This window comes from Clinocottus analis, unplaced genomic scaffold (assembly GCF_023055335.1).
Source record: "Clinocottus analis isolate CAN_PGR_092001 unplaced genomic scaffold, fCliAna1.0.p SCAF_15, whole genome shotgun sequence".
Lineage (NCBI taxonomy): Eukaryota > Metazoa > Chordata > Actinopteri > Perciformes > Cottidae > Clinocottus > Clinocottus analis.
The window spans coordinates 10,063,458-10,082,723 of record NW_027175876.1 but is presented as its reverse complement, the minus strand read 5'-3'; the positions used below and the strand labels follow the sequence as shown (position 1 = coordinate 10,082,723).

Sequence of the window (19,266 nt, the reverse complement as noted above, 5' to 3'; positions counted from 1 at the left end):
CTTTCCTCCAATCTCTTCTTCCTAGCTCTGTTCTGGGCTCCCTCCTTTCCGCTCTTGGATACATCTCCTATTAATTAACAAAGCGGCTTTGCCATACCTCCAGTGTCAGTGTTAGACACACTTAGACAGAGGGAGAGCATCTGAGACACACACACAAGTGTCTCTGTGTGTGTGTATGTGCGTCTTAATCTCTTCTCCTCTCTTGTTCTCTTTCAAGTGAAGACATTCTCCACACGGTGACCTTGCTTTGTTACAGCTGACACTCACCTCTTATCACGCTCTGTCCTCATATCCGCTCCTCCTCCTCAACCTCCCTCTTTTTTCTTTCACTCTTTCAGTTTTCTCCCTATCTAACAAAAGGGAGATGTCACTTGCTCAGAAGCTCGTTCCTTGCCTTTCCTTTCATTCTTCTTTGGCTTCCTCTCGTCCGTCTTTCCATTAAGCCAACAAAAGGCAGTTCAGAAAGACTCTCTCTCTCTCTGTTTCCTCTTCTTCCTCCATGGCTGTACCTTTTCTGTCCTCTCTGTCTTCTCTCCTCCTCTTCCTCCCTCCCTCCCTCCCTCTCATCCCCTCTGCATCTTTCCATTAAGCTGACAATAGGAAGACTGTCTTCCATTCAGAGTCGCTGGTCTTTGGTTGGAGGTCACACCAATAGAAGTCATTAGTCTGGATTTTGTAAAAGTGTGTGTGTGTGTGTGTGTGTGTGTGTGTTGTTGCCAACACTCTTGAGTGATCAAAAGTCCTTGCTCTGATTTTTGTTTTTTTTTCAGAGAAGCTACTCTTTAGCTACATTTTTTGACTGCTGAACTCATGACCAACTTAAAGACACTACAGTGCAATGCTGCTTTAGCAGATGTCACTGGTCACTATATTGCTTGTGTTAAACGTAGATCTTGAATTGAAACTAGAAAAGCTTGAGGCTACTAACACTGCAGATGCAACAGATGTAAAACTGCACCAAGACCTTAAGGAGGCAGATGTTTACCAAAACTCAGAGACAGTTTAAAAGGACACTCACAGTACATTCCTATGTAAACTAATTATCTGAAAAGAAAGGCAATAGCTGAAGTGAGACAGGAACTGGATGGCCTTTCACAACACCTCACCATAGGTGTATCAAACGAGAAAGGCTTCCCCTTCTGTCAATAATTAATGTCAAGGGCTCTTGGGCAAAGCACTTAACCCCCAGCTGCTCAAGCCAAGCTGGTCAGTGGCCATAAGAAGACTGCGGTCGACAAAGAAGCTTAGTACAAAGGTGAAAAAAAGCTTTACTTGACTATTTCTCTCTGGGAAAATAGGTTAAAATAGAAAATAAACACTTAAAATTAAAGAAGGGAATAACTTATCTCCTATAACTGGGACATCTTATTTAAAATGAAACGTTGCTGTAATCTGGTTTGCCATCATCAGACTTGAATGTCCTTAAATTCTTATATTCTAGATTGATAGCGAAACGACATGAAGATAAATGAGAGAGCAAGTCAGAAAGCTCAGATGTTACAGTGGTAAATGGTTCATATTCAAGTGTGTGAGTTAAAGGATGAGAAATAGTTTTATGATATTCTATATTTTTTGGCAAGAAGACCAAATCCAACAACGTATTGATCCGACTAACAAGTTTTGTCGGTGTAACCAAAGCATGATGGAGTCATTGCCTTTGTGTCATAGTGTTCCACTGTTAATAAAATATACTATTGAAGTGAGTGTCTCAGCCATCGCACTGGCTTATTCATCATGAATGTGGCATTGCAATTTGTTTTAACATTCACTACAATACCAAATCCATGGCTGAAAATAGTCCCCAACTGAAACACTTGTATTCCTGTTAAACTAACATTTGCTCAAATCTACAAGACATACTTTTAGGAAATGACTTGGCCCTTCATATTATGTGTTTATTTTCATATATTAGTGACCCCTTTTTTAAGAGTTTATATAAGAAGTATTGAGAATTGACCAAACACAGCAATATAGACTATCACCAGCCTCATCCTTTAAACACTGTCAAGTGTGTGCAAGTGTGTGTATGTATACCACATCAGAGCTGGGCTCCTGTTTAGCAGTGGGCGGGGCTGCAGCAGCAGTGGGTGTGGCAGCAGGTGTGACAGGGGGCGTGGCCTCCTGCAGGGTCAGCAGTCAGGAAGTGGAAAGGAAAGGGGATTAGTCGCAGCCACAGAGAAAGCATGGCGAACAATGTTTATGACGAGCACACAGCCCGCTAACTGGGCCACAGGCAGGCAATGATGTCACAAACAAGGTCAAAGAAGTTAATGAAGCAATGGAGAAACTTTTGGACACCAAATACCACTTTTTACCCTGATTTGAAGCATAATTAACACACGACTACCAAACAACATGTAATAGAAGTGAAAGTAGACTATTGCTCAGAGGTTCAATGGAGCTTGTGAGGTGCCTGTTCGAGAGCCTCTTCATCCTCTAAATTTGTGCCCACCAATATCTCAAGAATCACAAGTACAGAATATGTTGTGACAGAAAAGTAGAAGATGGAGAAGCCTCTTTATTGAAGCACATGCTGAGTATGTTGTTTACTGTCAGCTGTGATTACTTCTTCAGTCAGACAATATCCTTTTGCTGTCGATGAAAAATGCATGGCACAACTTGTGAGCAGAGTGCTGTCACATGGTGCAGCAGCAGCACAACCATTTGAAAACATAAACACAAAATGATTACGGTAATTGTGTAAGATCGTGCCCAACATTTAATAAAACTCATCATTAACAAAAGCTGTTTCATAATGATGCGTTTAATTAGAGGACATGATGCATCAAAACAGAAACATGGGAACTACTCTATGCTCAAGGTGAAAACTATTTATGTTTTCTGACTCTACACATCTAAATCTTTATTATTATTTTTAATTACAAGGACTTTGAATTGACAAAAATAAACTTTGGAACAAAAGCTACATCCCAAGAGATGTTGTTTCCCTATAATTAATACGCATCGATGTTGGTGAAGTAAATGTCACATTCTTCTTAAATGTTGTTGAAACAAATCTTCAGAGTTCCGCTGAAATCCGGTGAGACATTTGTATATTGTAATTTGTTGGTGTCGTAAAAGGAAAATGCTCCAAGTGTCCACAAGATCGACATTAATTAAATACCCAACAAACACTGAAAAAAACTTACCGTCCACCTTCTGTTAAAATGTAGAGCTATGGCTTTTTCACAGGCTTTAGTCTACTGTATATCACAAAGCAGATGATCTTACAGCCCATAAAGCAACACACCAGAGTTATAGCAAAGCTGGCCTAGCTCTTTGCCTCTGTGCTTCATGATCAATGTCCTTTTAGGTGTAGTTTAGCAGGTAACTGGGTAACTGATAAACTATACCCCCTGTAAGGCTTATAATATATTTTCTATATGAATTACTCTATTACTACCTAACGTGAAGGTTAAGATGTGAATGACTGCCTACCAGCCTCTTAGCATAGTGGCTAAATGCTAGCTGAGTGTTTTGGCTCCTGTGGGCTCATAAAGCATAAATGGCATGCTCAGTTAGCGTAGCGTAGCGCCATGGCTCCACACTGTATGACGGGCTGCCAGAGGTGGAGTTTGTGGCTCAAGGCTAAAGGGACCATAAAGAAGAGTTAATGGGCTGTACAACTGCAATGTGATGAAGCGCTAAGCTAACAGGGCGAGGCCATGGCTGCATTTCATTAGAGAGAAATAGGTGTGTGTTTGTGTGTGTGTGAGTAGGTCTGACAAAATATATATGGTTGTGTAGGACACGTGTGCTCTTCTGTAAATGTGTGTGCATAAAGGTGTATGTGCTACTTTTTACTAAACTGTCTCTCTATAAATGTGTTTTATATCACTGTGTACATATGTATGGACCTACAAACATAGGCTGCCTAAACAAAAGTATTAGCTATTGTATTACTGTAAATAAGATCACTGTGGTGTAGTATGAATATCTCTTACTTTTCATACCATAACACTTTCTGTTAGGTTTAGTAGTCAAAGTGCATGTGTCTTCACATGTTCATGTGACCCACTTACAGCAGGAGGACCTGGAGCTGGTGTAACCGTGGTTGGGGTCAGTGGAGGACTGAATGGCTTTGACTCTTCCTTTTCCTTCTCGGGTTCCTCCGGTTCTGGCAGATACGGTGGCGGAGGGGCGAGGTTGGGGCACTGGCCAATTTCGGCATTCTCAAAGGACACAGGCAGCGAGAAATCTGAGAGGCTGAGAGAAGGATGAGCGATTAGATTTTAACTTACACAATGTTTAAGTGACACCAACAGGAACAATTTGACAGTCCATTTGTATTTGAATACAGCACATGTGTTCGATACATGCCAGTGTTACCACTGTAATTGTAGAGGAACCCCTGGTAGGTCTTTTTTTATGCCAAAGATAATGCCAATATCCACTTGTGTTTCCTGTATATATTTATTCTGCAGCGGCATGCTGCCTTGAACTGCAGCGGCGTAATGCTGTGAGTCCAATAACGATGTGAGTGTCTGTGCTTAGTTCACATGTCTATAATAACAGCCGGACAGTCAAGTGTCTGTTGTCTAAACTGCTAAAGGCAGTTGAACAAGTTTTTTTTTAGCTGAGCAAGACCAGCAAATATTTGCAAGAAACAGATCTGTGCTGCCATTTTGCCCCCATCGTTCTTTGTGAAGTGATGTAATGTAGCCGCAGTGCTTTTCAAGTAGAGTGAGCATTTCCCCGGACTGCGTTTGAAAAATAGCCTTTTGAATGCTACATTGCTTATCAGAAACCGCTTATGTGCTAACTTAGGGGCAATTTTGCCTTGTGTGCTCTGATTAATTTGGCTTTCTGTTTATGACCCACCAACCGTAGATGAAATATTTAAGGAAACTTTAAAGTGATTTTAGAACCTAGCTCATTTACTCGGCCGAAGCAGTAAAGCTAAGGGAAACACTACATGATACATCTGTACCATTGAACCTTCAGACGTGACTTTCCGTTACGATGGCTACTGACAGTTTGTAGATTTTGGGGTTGAAAATGTGTGCCATCCAGAGTAAATTTGCATCCAGTCGTGTTCCCATAAACTTTGTATTTAATCAAAGTGCCTCTAAAGTGTGTTTTCTTGTGAAGTCTGAACAAGATCAAGGGTCAGGAGCCCAGTAGACTCACTGGAAAGGTTCCTATTACCACTGGATGATCATGTGTAAGCACTAGAAAAAGGAAGTATGTATTTATTCAAGATAAATTAAATATGCGATATTAAATACAAATTACCGTAGGTTACAAGAAAATGTACAAAAGAATGATGAAGACTCACTGCCCAGTCAGATGTATATTAGGTAGAAGTTATAGCGTCGGGGTGAAATGAGATGAGCGATAGACAAACAGACAAAATCATGAACACATAAAGATGAGAGAGGCGTGTAATTCGATTTATGAGTATTAGTATGATGTTGGACAGTTCTATTACTGCTGTTCAGGCAGAAAGAGACGCTGACTTCATCATCATAATCCTCAACAGCATCATCTCGACCTCCTGAAATCCTATTAACAACACTTCAACCTGGCAGTGTATGAGGTCAAAATTAGGTCTGTCTTCCACTGCCAGGAAGAAATATTGGGTAAACATTCGAGCAATGAGGAATACTGTTTTGTTTGAAGCACACGTATCAATGCAGTGCAATTAAAGTGAACAGTTAAAGTTTACAGAAGTTAAGTAAATTGGTTAGTTTTCCATCAGGTTCAAATTCTTACTTATTAAAAATAAAAAATCAAACAAAAGTTGACTGTTCTTTTGCTCCATCTGTATCTAGTGATGTTAGAACCATATTACTGTTAAAACATGGCTTTAGTATTGTTGTTTTTTATTTTCTCCCATATTTTAACTTGCACTAATTCAGTCTTTCTTTTTTATACATACTTGTAGTTGTACTATGTAGTTGTTGTGCATAGGATAAATAAAGAACTTGAACTTCTCTAATCGGTTCCAACACTGGTACTTCAACAAAGATAGACCAAGGGCACAGATAAAAAAAAGAAAAAGAAAAGCCTGTTTCAATAAATCGATGAGATGTTACATACACAGCGTTGACCATGAGGTTCCATATACATCCCTGGAAGGGGACGTTGACTCTGTTGGTGCTCTGTTCTACGTCAACAGGAATACCACCGAGGAAGATGCGCCGCAAGCTCACTGGCTGGTCGTTGGGAAGCGTGGTCTCCCTCTTGGCCTCCTCATCCACCTGAACTGCTAAAGATCTGGTCGAAAACACCCACAGACAAACACAGAAAGTATCAGATTGATTGATGCAAAGTACAAGTCAGTCTTCAATAGCAACACGCAATTATGTTGCACAGGTAGGAACTTCAACACGGCCTGAACAGACACAGACACACACAGACACACACACACCAACCTGCCAGGTAGCCTCTCTATGCGCAGCGAGTGCTCCCTCCCATCATTCAGTGTGCCTTGGTCAGGTCGCCTGATGACACGACGCAGACTGTGGCTGCCGGTAAACAACGAGACCTCGAGAGAGCCTTTGTTCAGCAAGACTGAGAGGTATGGCTGCAGGAGATGGAGATACACGTCATTATCTGCGGAAATCTGTAAATCCATACTACTCTCAAGACCCAGAGCTGAAGATAAAACGTAGAAAGTAAATTTAAGGTTGACGCATGAGAGAAGGGCTTTGAATTTTACTATATACCAACAATTATAGATACGCAGTATACATCACATTAAAAGCCATTTCATCCTATATTACTCCTTTAAAAGAAGACGCCATACATTATGAACTCAACATGAGCAACTGAAAATAAGAAAATGAGTGTTATGAAAGAAACTAGAAAACATTTTGATTATGGGTATGAATCTAATATTAACATTTGCAAAAGCCTTTATAAGTGTGGGTCTGTTATTTCTCTAAATATAATCTTTATTTAACCAAGACTGAACCTTGTTGAGATAAGAAAGCTCTTTTCTAGAGTCTCCAGGCTGAGGTAAGCAGTAATAAGATTACTTTGTTACTTAATAAAAACATAAAACTGATAGTAAAAGTCTCACAAGGTCAGAAGTAAACAAAAATGCAATTACAAAATCATGAATAAAATCAGATTAAAGATTGTTTGCTAGAAATAATAAACTGAGGGTTGACGTTGATTTTATGACCGTAGTCGTTTGACCAAACAAAACAAATGTATCACATATATTCAAATATATAAATATATACATTTGAAGAACTTTCAGCTATCTTAAAGGTGGAATACATTTATAAAAAAAGCTTTTTGGGAGAACTTTTAAACAAAATATTGCAAAAACATAGATAAATTAGACCTATTTCATAATACCAACCAAATAAAAATCAATATGTCTGGAAAACATCAAATTTAAAACATCAGCAGCCTGGACTTTTTGAAAAGAAAGTTCTCAGCAGCAGTTGCTACCTGCTTTAATTCATGAAATAAGGATTTAAATAATAAAAGTTAATCTTTTCAAAACTGTTCCATTAAGGATTCTTCTGATAGTATCTATTCCATCACTATGAATATTAGGTACCAAACTGGGATTAGATTTGACCTCCTCATGCATGTTGTAATTCTTTAAATGTTTGTTGGGAAGCTGAGAGAAGGAGAAAGGAAGGACAAGAAGGACAAAAAAAAACAGATTGAAGGGAGGAGAAATGACAAACAGGAGGGAGGAGAGACTGGGGATTAAAGAGAAGTCAAAAGGCGAAAGAGGAGATGAGTATGGAGAGGTGAGGGGGTTTATAGAGAGAAATTGGAGGGAAATAAGAGAGGTACGAGAGAAGTGGAGAGGAGAGGAAAGGATAACAAGAGATGGGAGGAACAGAAAGGAGAGGATAATAGGGGGAAGAGATGAGAGGGCACAGAGCAAAACAGCGAGCGAGATAGAGATGGGTAGAGAGGGAAAGAGAGAGACAGACAGAGAGGTGCTAGAGAGCAGTGGTGCAGGGTCAGGCTAATTTGAATTTTAATTCACTGTGTGCCAGAGGGCGAAGTGGGAGACAATTTACCACCTGAAAATGGAATTTCAATTTGAGGTCGGGTACAAATTGAACTGAGATGTAGCTACAACATGCCTCTCGCCGTGCTGCCTCACACAGACACACTTACACAGATACAAAGGCATGCACACACACAAACACACACATGTCACACGTACAGACAAAGACAGACTACCACAGATGAACTCACACAGACAGATACACACAAACACTCACACACACACACACACACGAAATAATACGCAACAGACTGTGTTGCAGCTAACATGCATGGAAAGAGCTACACACTCATGAGGAAGTGTGTTCTCAACCCCTCAGCTTTTGAAGTTCACACATGTATGATCATATTTTGGGGGGTCATGTGTGAGACAATTTTGGTGCAAGGTTGTGAAAGTCTGGCAGACCAGAACTGTGTCCAGAATACAGACAAGGTGACGGAGGGTGTTTCGTGTTTGTTTAATATTCATCGCTTTTTCTATATTTCTTCATTACTTAACTACTATTAGTTCGTAATTTGTTTATTTAAGCAAAAATGCCTCAGATTTGTGAAATGTATATTGGGAAAGGTCAAGCTGGAAATGTTTTTAAAAATAAATCTGTCCTCTCTCTTTCCTTTTGACTTCTTCTTTCGCACTCCCTCTCTGGCTCTCCCTCGTCTTCCTAACCTCTCTTTCATCTCCCCTTATTCTGCTCCAAGCTTCTTCCTCCTTTTCTTCTTCATCTCTCCTCTCTGTGACCATTCTCTCAGTCTACAATCAACTCTCCCCGTCATTTCTCCTCTCCTCGGCTCTCCTCCCCCTTCGTGTCATTTCTCTTCTTTCCGGTTCTGCTCTTTCCCCTCTCTCCTTCCGTTCACCTCTAAATCTCCCTCCCTTATCCCTCCATCCTTTGTCTCCTGTCCCCTTCTCTCTCCCCTGTTTCTCTGTCCCTCTCTAAAACATCCATTAGTCAGGGCCAAGTTGAGTTGATGGTGTTTTTAACCTCGCTTAACCTTTCTCCACACACACACACACGCACACGCCCTGCCTGCCAGCATAGTTAGTAAAAATAGATTTATGCGCCCAACAACCAGTGATGATGGATAAGCCAGAGGTAACCCTCTGTCCTCTCAGACACCCCCCCTTACACACACACACACACACACACACACACACACACACACATGCATGCAGACACACACGTGCATGCACGCACACACACAAAATGGAAATCGACAACCACACAGGCATGAACTAACACACGCATACACACATTTGTATGCCTACAAATAGGAAAGCGTGTGCACACACAATACTTAAACACAAAATATAGATGAAGGACTGGATTTGTTTATTTATCAGTGATTAGGATGAAAGAGGGATGTATCAGTGCAGGGACTTGAAGCGTGTGTGAGTCAGCATGTGTGTGTGTGTGCGTATTTATATATGTGTGAGAATGTTTTTAGCCGTAAGATAATCTAATCAGCAAAGCTGCCAACAAACTTAAATCTCATTAATATGCACTTATGGAAACTTCATTCACTTAAAGAAAGAACGCTTGTGTGCATGCATAAGTGGGAGTGTGGGAGTGTGCGTGTGTAGATGCGTGCGTGCATGGTCAGCTAAAAGCTGGGACAGCTACTTTATGTATCTGTCAATGGACATGTGTGTGTGTGTGTGTTTGATAAAGGGGAATCCAATTAGCCCAGTTGCCAAAAATTGCAAATCTCATTAATATGCACTTATGAAAACCTAAAGGGGTACAGCATTTGGGCGTGTGAGAGTGTCTCCATGTGGTGAACCCACCTCTCCAGACTGCCTGCGTCTCCTCTTGGAGCTCAAGAGGTTCGTGCTTCGGACCTGTGGTGGAAAGATTTTTAGAAATGAGAATAAATGGATTAATGCTTTGTTGTTTTAAAGGTTCCCAAGTTTATATTTTCCAACAAAGAGATTTATACCGTACTGTTATTAATGATTATTTGATATATATTAGTAATTGTACCACATATGGAAAATAGCAAAAGCGGTAATTTTGTACATTTAAAAATAATCAGTTTTAATAATGTATACTGTATGCAGACCCAAAACTAAAAGAATTTCATTACATTCAACCATACAATTCAACATAAAGATTAAAGTACTCAATAATTAATTAATAATAAATGTATTCATTTGGTTTCGTACGTTTAGTTTATTATTTAGTTTTTTAAATTCCGGACCTGTGAAATAAATCGCAATGTGAAGAAAGTTAGTCACAATATTTCAATGAACAAAGCATATGAAAGGAAACCTGCTGGTCGGTTGGTGAAGCTCCGCCTACTGCCATCATTATGATCCCAGTGTCGGCCAGAGTGCTGAACGACAGACTGATCTCTGTGCCGACCGCCAGCGACAGACCGCCCAGCTCCATGTATCCCGGCTTAGAGAAGCTGACTGTGTACAGGTTCTGTGAGAAGGAGAAAATTAAAAGTATCTAAATACACATCGGTGATTAGGCGAATAGTTCATTCCTAAATAATAATATTATAAATCACAGTCAAATGGAAAAGTAAAAGAAGGGTTTGAAAAGCTAAAGTCGTGAAAAACAAACAAGCTTAACTCTAACAGTGCAAGAGAAGAACTTTCAGATGTTCGCCATTTTACAGATGCACCATCAGTCACTTCTCATTATTTTGAGCGGGTTTCAAAGTCAAAATACTCAAAAACGCACACACACACACACACACACACACACACACACACACACACACACACGCACACCATGGACACACACCGCCCACTCGTAGCCTAGCAGAGTGGTGAAGGAAGAAAAAAGACGGATAAGGAACAGAAAGACCTTCACTCTAGATGTACTCAACCCTGAGTCTTTATAAACCTCAATACAATCTTTATAAACTCTGCAATCATGCCTGAATGTTTCTATGAATGAATGGCACCAGTGTATAGAAACCATGGTAAATGCCATATTTTTGAAATCTCTGATGCCGATTCAATGCACATGTTAAAGGCGATTGAGGAACTGTTTGTATGTTTGAAATGTGAATATAAATATATAAAACTAATTATACGGTTTCAACTGCTTATTACATTTCTAACCTTCACTTTTTCTCATCTTCTCTTCACGCTTTCTCTATATTCTATTATGTCTTACAGAAACACACTTTTACTTCCTGAATAAAGTTACATACAAAATAAATTAGGATAAATCACTTACAATGGAACAATGGGATAATCTTAATGCTTTCATACAGAGATGTTTCAGCAGATTGTGTAGATGTTTATGTTGACATATGCTACATGCAAGTAGACGGTTCTCTATTACCTCTATAATAAAGTCTAAGTGTTTTAAAGTTTAAATATACTCCACAGCTGTATAAACTCTTACCTCTACATTACATCCTTTAGTGACCCCGGTATAATCTGAACTGCTGAGGAGACTGTAGGGAGTCCTGGAGACTTCAATCTCCCGAAGACAGCCAGCATACCGCTTCAAAGTGACCTCTGACCTGTGACGATATCACAATAGTTTTAATAAAAGGACATACTACTGAAGGCATTTCAACTCCATTGCATTTCCTGTCTCTCAATGGTGTCATAGAATTAATAGAAAAGCTGAATTACTACAGCAGGAAAGCTATTGCATCATGTATGCAGAAGCAGTGACGCTTGGATGTCTATTTTTAATAAAGACAAGTTTAGTCAAGTTTTAATATGCTGTGTCCATATTATTAACGCAGAATTTATAATATGAATCCGTTATTAGCACAACTCATGTATATCTAATATCAGGTATTGTCCAGGTTGCAGTATTTTGCAGGAGGAAAGAGCAAACATCAAATTTAGATAAATAAAGGACAGAAAAAGTGATTTCCAGCTGCCGTGTGAAGGAGCAGAAGCCCTCAGATGCCAGCGAAGACACAAACAAAGGCACATACACATTTACATTGAAATGTACAGCATCATCAGCACTGCTAGCCTCATGCAGAGAGCAAAATAAATCAAAATATTCTGATTACAAGATGTATTTATTTACCTGGCTGTCATGCTGTTCAGATAAAACATAATATCAAAGCATTAGCACACTTCACAAAGACAGTTTCAACTAATGACTAATCTAATAAACTCATCAACGTTCTGCCACATGGATTGTGACAGACTGAAATATGTGAGAAGAGTTATAATTGTTGTAAAACAGATGATTGTACTTGGCCTACTCATTAATCTGAGAAAAAAAAAAAAATCTAAGCAGATTAATTTAACATCAATTAAGTGTCATAGACATTTAACATTGGGAGAATTTGGTTAAAAATGTCATTACATTTTAATCAGAAAAACTGTGTGTGTGTGTGTGTGTGTGCGTGTGTGTACCTGTAGTTTCCAATAGAAGGCAGCCCTCCAAAATAGATCTTCTGATGTTCCCTGAGGTTCAGACCAGCAGCTGAGCCCTGAGACGAGGTCACTATCTTCTCCTCAGCACCACTGTCAATGTCCACTACGGTCACCGTGGCTTTGTAAACAGGTGAAGAGACATAAATAATAACAGAACAGGCTGACAGAGATGATATACTTTTACATTTTAATATTTTGAATGCTACTTGTAATTGTTTTCTTTCATGTGGAACAAATGTCTTGTGTATGTAAATTATGATTAAAAGAAAAATATGTATTTATCTTGATGAGACTACCTGCTTAAACACACATAAATACTTATTGTTTGATGGAATCTAGATTAATATAATAGTTTAATCGTCTAACTTTGTTTGTTTCAGATGATCAAAGCTCATTCATGCTGCTCTTGGTTCGGGTCAGAGTGTAGATTGTTGCTCTTGTGTTACCTTGTTTCTTGTTTCTTGACATGGTGAGGGATTTCCAGTGCCCATCATTGTGGCGGTTGGCTGATACGGCACTGCCAACTCCTGACCCGAGGTCAAAGTTCACCTTCACCTTGCCCTCCGACAGCTCCAGGGACATAAAGTCCTTCTACCGAGAGAGCAGCAGGGGATTGTTGTGAGGTAGTGAAATTTAAAATCCCAAAACAATCCAATATCTGAACGGCTGAAAACAATATGTCCTTATTTTGATTTATTCATACATGTATTGTGGCTAAAATATGATTATAAAAATGTTGTATTTTTGTGTTCTAAAATGTTACTTTATCAAACTTATTCTTATGATTCTACATCGGTTGTGGAGTAAAGATGGTACCTTTTAAAATATTTTTTTTGCAAATAGCTCTGATATTTACATGGATTATAATAATTTAGGTTTCATCTCCTTTCACTATGTTGCATACGTACCATATCCTCAGTGGCCAAATACATGAGCAGAGATTCAGAGGAAAATGTGCGGAACTTGAAGGTCACGGAGGAAACGTTGGGGTTCCACCTGGTGGGTCGCCCCACTGCAGCGTAGCCCTCACCATCCAGCTGAACTGTCCCCTCACTATCTGAACGCTGCGGGCTACAAAAACAGATAAGAAATAATCCATTTTACTATTGCTTCATTTCACATCCAACTGTCAAAGGAGTTGGAAATGGCAAAAATAAATTGCAAAGTAACAAAGATAATGAAGTGGCATGTTGTCTCTCTGTCTGTCTGTCTGTCTGTCTGTCTGTCTGTCTGTCTGTCTGTCTGTCTGTCTGTCTGTCTGTCTGTCTATTTTAGCACGTAATCCACAATGGAAAGAATTACTTACCGGATATAGACTGCTAACACCACATGAATGCCGTATGACTACAATCTGCTGGGTCATGGCTCCGGCCATGACCCAGCAGACCCCAAAAAGTTCCCAAATCCTTAAAATGCAGTCTCAGTTAAACAACTAGCTGGGCGATTAGCTGTCATTGTTTCGCTTCTTCTCATGACCAAACTCTGCATGGCATCGCTACCGTTGCCTGCTGTGGACAAAGACGGACGGCTGCTCGCACAGAAGTTATGTTCGGCTTGTTGGTCAAAGGCTGTGATGAACTGCTGCTGTTCCCTTCTTCACTTGTGAGGGTTTCATTGCATTTGATATGATGAGAGCTCTCAGCATCTACTCCAGTAAAATGTAGCCACACGTTGGACCTTTTTGTTTTCTCATCCATAATGTGTGTCTCATGCTGTACTGAGTCGGGGTGTGTGCCAGAGTAAAGCACGACTCCGCCGCTCGAGCAAAGACAGACAGAGAGAGAGAGAGAGAGCGAGAGAGAGAGAGAGAGAGAGAGAGGAGTATTGCAATGTTGCTTTTTTCCGAGGACGTCTCACTCTGTAACTTCTAAAGTACCGAACCATTAACGCCAGACCTCATCGATACTCCTGTTATTTACTTATCTTATCGGTTCCCGTTTAGAGTCGGGTTTCGGAGGGCCTCCATATCCCCTACTGCAACATTACTGCCGGCAAAATAACTGCCTTAGCTGGGCTGGATGTAACTGCCAGTAGGTACTGTAAAACTGCCTATTAAATAAATGATTTGGTATAATTTACTAGCAAGCAGTGTTCCCAATTGGTTCACCGAAGTAAGCTTAGGTGACAGCTGCAGTTTTAAGGCACCCTGTAGCTTCTCTGACGTTCTGAACGGGCATGTTTTGAACGGGCAATGCCCTAGCATTTATAAAATATGAAAACTTTTTGAATATGTGTTTATATACCTGACAACACATCCTTTACAGTCTCCATGTCTCTCTCTGTAGTTCCACAGTCCAATAGGTTTACCATCCAAGAAGGTCTCCCCCATGCAGCCGGTGAACGTTGTTGTTCGTACGGCGTCTGCTTTCTAAAGGATAGAAGGAGGAAAAGGGTGAGATCGACAGGTTTCTTGATGCTGTTACACACATATATGAGACTCAAATACCTTGACAGTGCCGAGTATTCCTCCTACAAACAGGTAGGCATTTTGGTCGACATCCAAGATGGTGTAGGCCGTGGGCGAGTTGGCACTCGCCGGGGTCGGCATCATACCAGCCTTAGAGCCTTCCAGAGGATATACTGATATAGTGCCATTCAGCCCATTACTGGAGACAGAGAGAAGGAGAAAGACGGGTTTGATGTTACTTTGTTTGCCATTCTATATTTCCTGAAAGACAGTTAAAATGAATAAAGATGTTGAAGCCACTTGGAATCAGTTTTTATGAACTCTTGGTGCTTAAGATGAATGATAGAAATGCGTAGTGGAACAAGTTTGTAGCAGTGCAACCTCAGAGCTGTAAAGTGAAATCTCCCACCTTGGAGTTTGTTTTCAAAGCAGGAACAGCATTTCTCTGTCGAGTAGGGGGACATTTTTTAAGACTTATAGTCTGTGTGATCCCATTGGAAAACACATTTGGGAAATCTCTTGCATGGTAATATATGACGCTGGTGCGAATGGCTCTGGTGTTGGATAGTCTGTATACAGCACAAATTTAGCTTTCACAGAGAAAAAAACTCGACCTACTAGATTACACTGCATCTCTGCAATGATGCGCCACACTGTCAAGGCTGCATTTCCCAAGTGAGACAACATGTTTCCACCGCAGCTCGAATGGAATGATGTCCTGTGGTTGTTTGGTTATATTTGCTGACACTATTGGTTGTTGTTTGGATTAGGTTGTAGCAAAGATATATTTGATATCCTTTGGCATACCCCAAAATAATAATAAAAGTAATGAAATACATTTTTTTTTAAGAGTTTGCAATGAAAAAGGTTTCCTTAAAATCTTTAAAATATTCATAGATAAATAATAAGGTCTATAAGTACTGTGATAAAGATCAGCAACCTGTTATTAAGATACAGACAGAGTGGGACCTTGAGATGCAGTATGTGCTATGCATTTTAATGCCAATTTCGAACGTTGTAAGTTTAGATTGTGGGTGCATGTTACGCATACATATGTAGGTCTGAATATAATGTAAGTGTGTATCATCATATGCTAGTGTATCATCGTCAAGGTGAAACATTAGAAGTGACTATTCTTCGTGCTGAAGCCAGCATCGGTGTTGGCTTTGGAAGCCAGTTTGAATAAAAAACACTGTGTATGTGTCAGAGATACAAAGCATGTGCATAAGTGTGTGTGTGTGTGTGTGTGTGTGTGTGTGTGTGTGTGTGTGTGCTAACTTCTTACCGAGACGCCTCTATTCTGTGCCAGTTCCCATCATGGATGGTGTGATGAGGATATTCCACCCTCCCCACACCTGAACCCACGTCCCAGAGGAAATTCACCTTCCCCTTACGCATCTCTAAGGCAAGGAAATCAACCTGAGACACACAGAAGACATATACTCAATGTACTGTATATTATCTGTTTTTGAAATATGACATTGTGCAGTATATTGCTTGTGATAAGTCATCATGTCAAAAATAAATTGAAATGAGAAAGGAAGGAGAGAGGAGGAGGAGGAAGAGGAGGAGGAAACATAAAGACAATCTCTTTGTTATTTAGGTTTGTTATATTGTATCCCCTAATTTTGAACCAGATTACTTCAATTAATTGGTCATCACAAGGCCGTCGTAGACAGACAGACAGACAGACAGACAGACAGACAGACAGACAGACAGACAGACAGATAGATAGATAGATAGATAGATATACTGAATACTTTATTCATCCCAAGGGGGGATATGTTTGTACAGATGTACTGTATCTATTATGTGCTGGGGTGGGTTTTCAAATGTATTTAATGGGTACTCCATGAATTTTGTGATGCACTGGCAATAAGTTGTGGGTCCTAAAAGAAACAGACCAAATGTCCTGACTTTAAATGCCTAACTTTGGTTCCACAATCAGTGTGTCAAAATCAGAGAAATTACCCTTTAAATGCTATCGGGACAATTACATGGAGGACATTTACGAAGTAATCCAACACTTTGTGATGGTCGTCTTTGCACAAACAAGAAAGTAAATTGGAGTTGGGCTAAAAAGCTGGTCAAAGTAGTTTTGTCAGCAGTGAATTTGCTCACGACCCACAATCAAAGTTTCATTTAGTTGCCGCCCCGGGGGGTTAAAGTGGGCCTGAACGATCCAGCGCGGTGTTCCGGCACCTTCCATTAATAAGTAAACACATGGCAGTTTCTTACATTAGGATGTCAAGTGAGTTGATTTTTTGCACTGCGGTGTGGCATTCTATCCAGCTTAAGGCATCGAGATACTCACTCAACAAGTCAGAAAGTAATGTCACCCCACAGTAATTCCTCCCCGCTGCACCAATACAGCCGCGGATCATACCGGAATAAACACTGGAAGCGAAACGTAAGCGAGATGTGAGGAAGACTCAGTCTTCTGTAAATACAGAAATCAACAAATCTACAGGAGCATGTATTGATTCCTTGATTTTATCTCCTCGCCCACCGCAGGGAGTGAGGAGAATCTGCCTGTGATGAAATACAACAGGATATTTTGTGTGTTTTGAACAGCTGTATTTGAAGATTACGCTTCAATAGACGCGATAAAAATAGACTTAAAGCAGAAAAAATCGTAGGGGGGTCTTCGAGGAGAAATTGCCGTTTTAAGGAGGGCCAGTACCCCTTAATATGAATCCTGAACTATAAAATGAAGCCTATTTGTTCCATAAGACATGTGAAACATATTTGACTCCCGTCACTTTCTATGTATGTGGATCGGCTGTGACGGTTCCTCCTCATGCCAAATCACAAATGAACCCTCTGGTTGTTTCCCAGCTTTTCAGTCCGACTCGAATGTGCATTATAAATGACTGCTATGTAATCAGAGAGCAGATTAAACATGTCAAGTTTAAGTTTTAATTCAGGCAAGATATGCATACTGCTCATTAGACCTCACACATCTCAACTACGGTCATCAGATTATTTACTTTAAATAATGCGATTAAAAAAATACACAATAATTTGTTGTTTTTTTCTTGTAATTTGCAAAATGCAACTTTGCTTCTGAGATGAGAGAACTCACGGTTAAGCAACACTGTCGGCAGTGATGCGAAATGATGATGATTAATAGATATCCCAAAATAATAATTGAGATTACTTACAACAGAGAACCCGATCGAGTGTTTGTTATTGTGGGAATACATGAGTGACTGGTGGCTTCCCACCCAGCTCTATTCTGAGGGTACAAAGGCTGACGTTTCCTGTGGATTTTCGTAGGATCTTGCTGTATTTTGATTAACGGTCGTATTACTTATGTATGAGCCAAAAAAAATTAATAAGAGAATTTTTAGCATATGCTCTCATCTGGATATTGTCTTTGAAGTACACATTCACACACAGACATTATTATTCATATAGTATTATGCACAATTAGAGATTATCAGGGAGTCACATTTGAAGACACAATGACACACATACACGCACAACTACACACACTTAGACTCTCCAGGGTAATGGCGATTATTCATTAGCACAGATCACAGTGCAGCATCTTTATTATTCAACTGGCATTACACACTATTAGTGAAATGGTAGAGGTGTGCGCACACACACACACACACACACACACACACACACACACACACACACACACACACACACACGCACATACGCATACACACACACAAACAGAGCATTACTATTCATATTGAATTCTTCCCTATTAGAGAATATTAGTGAGGGAAACACACACACACAAACACACTTGAATGTGCGTTCAAGACTTCCCAGTCAGATGAAGCAAAGCAGTGATTTCTCAGGGGAAATCAGGCTAAAGCAGATAGCAACATAAACTTGTTGTTAATTGCTGCTGCTCCTTAGGACACACACACACACACACACACACACACACACACACACACACACACACACACACACACACACATACACACACACACACGTCCCCACAAATATGCACACTTAGGGATTATCAGTGGTACCTTAAAACAGCAGTGTGCTATGTTTATAAGGGTGTTAGTGAGTATGTGTCAAGAAGTATTAATTATTCTTATATTAGACAAATCACTCTGGGAGTGTGTGTAGGCTGTGTGTGTGGCTGAGAAAGGGGAATGCAATTGTGTACTTCTCTCTGTGTATGTATACTTCTGAGTGTGTTTGTGTGTGTGTATGTGTGCACTCTTTTGGAACGATTTGAAGTATGATAAATGCGCCACAATATACAACCCCTCAACATTGTTTTAAATATGATTAATGATTTAATATGAAGCATCTAAAAAATGAGAAAGTGTCAACTGGATGTTCTATTTTGTTCGCAAGAATACGGGAGCCATATATAGACAAAGTTTGATCATTATTTTTCAGAGTGAAACAGACAGATTAGCTATTCTAACAGACCTAATGAGTATTATTATCATTGTATTATCATGCAAATAAAAGTCTGATTGATAGTTTTAGGTCTCCATTGTACATAGATGATAGATCT

General features: G+C 39.9%; 1 protein-coding gene across 2 annotated transcripts in view; it reads right to left on the bottom strand.

Annotated features, from left to right (window-relative positions):
* The window catches only part of lama2 (laminin, alpha 2), a 165,875-nt gene that overhangs the window by 9,041 nt on the left and 137,568 nt on the right, over window positions 1-19,266 (bottom strand). The window contains exons 50-63 of one of the 2 annotated variants that reach the window (XM_068577698.1): window positions 16,048-16,181; window positions 14,802-14,961; window positions 14,599-14,723; window positions 13,264-13,426; window positions 12,802-12,946; window positions 12,335-12,473; window positions 12,000-12,011; window positions 11,352-11,472; window positions 10,257-10,412; window positions 9,773-9,826; window positions 6,378-6,529; window positions 6,043-6,219; window positions 4,023-4,206; window positions 2,035-2,121 (exon numbers count right to left, since the gene is read on the bottom strand). In XM_068577698.1, coding sequence (XP_068433799.1) covers window positions 2,035-2,121; window positions 4,023-4,206; window positions 6,043-6,219; window positions 6,378-6,529; window positions 9,773-9,826; window positions 10,257-10,412; window positions 11,352-11,472; window positions 12,000-12,011; window positions 12,335-12,473; window positions 12,802-12,946; window positions 13,264-13,426; window positions 14,599-14,723; window positions 14,802-14,961; window positions 16,048-16,181 — 1,809 coding nt within the window. The remainder of the gene's footprint in view (window positions 1-2,034; window positions 2,122-4,022; window positions 4,207-6,042; window positions 6,220-6,377; window positions 6,530-9,772; window positions 9,827-10,256; window positions 10,413-11,351; window positions 11,473-11,999; window positions 12,012-12,334; window positions 12,474-12,801; window positions 12,947-13,263; window positions 13,427-14,598; window positions 14,724-14,801; window positions 14,962-16,047; window positions 16,182-19,266) is intronic. The other variant, XM_068577700.1, reaches the window with a different exon arrangement.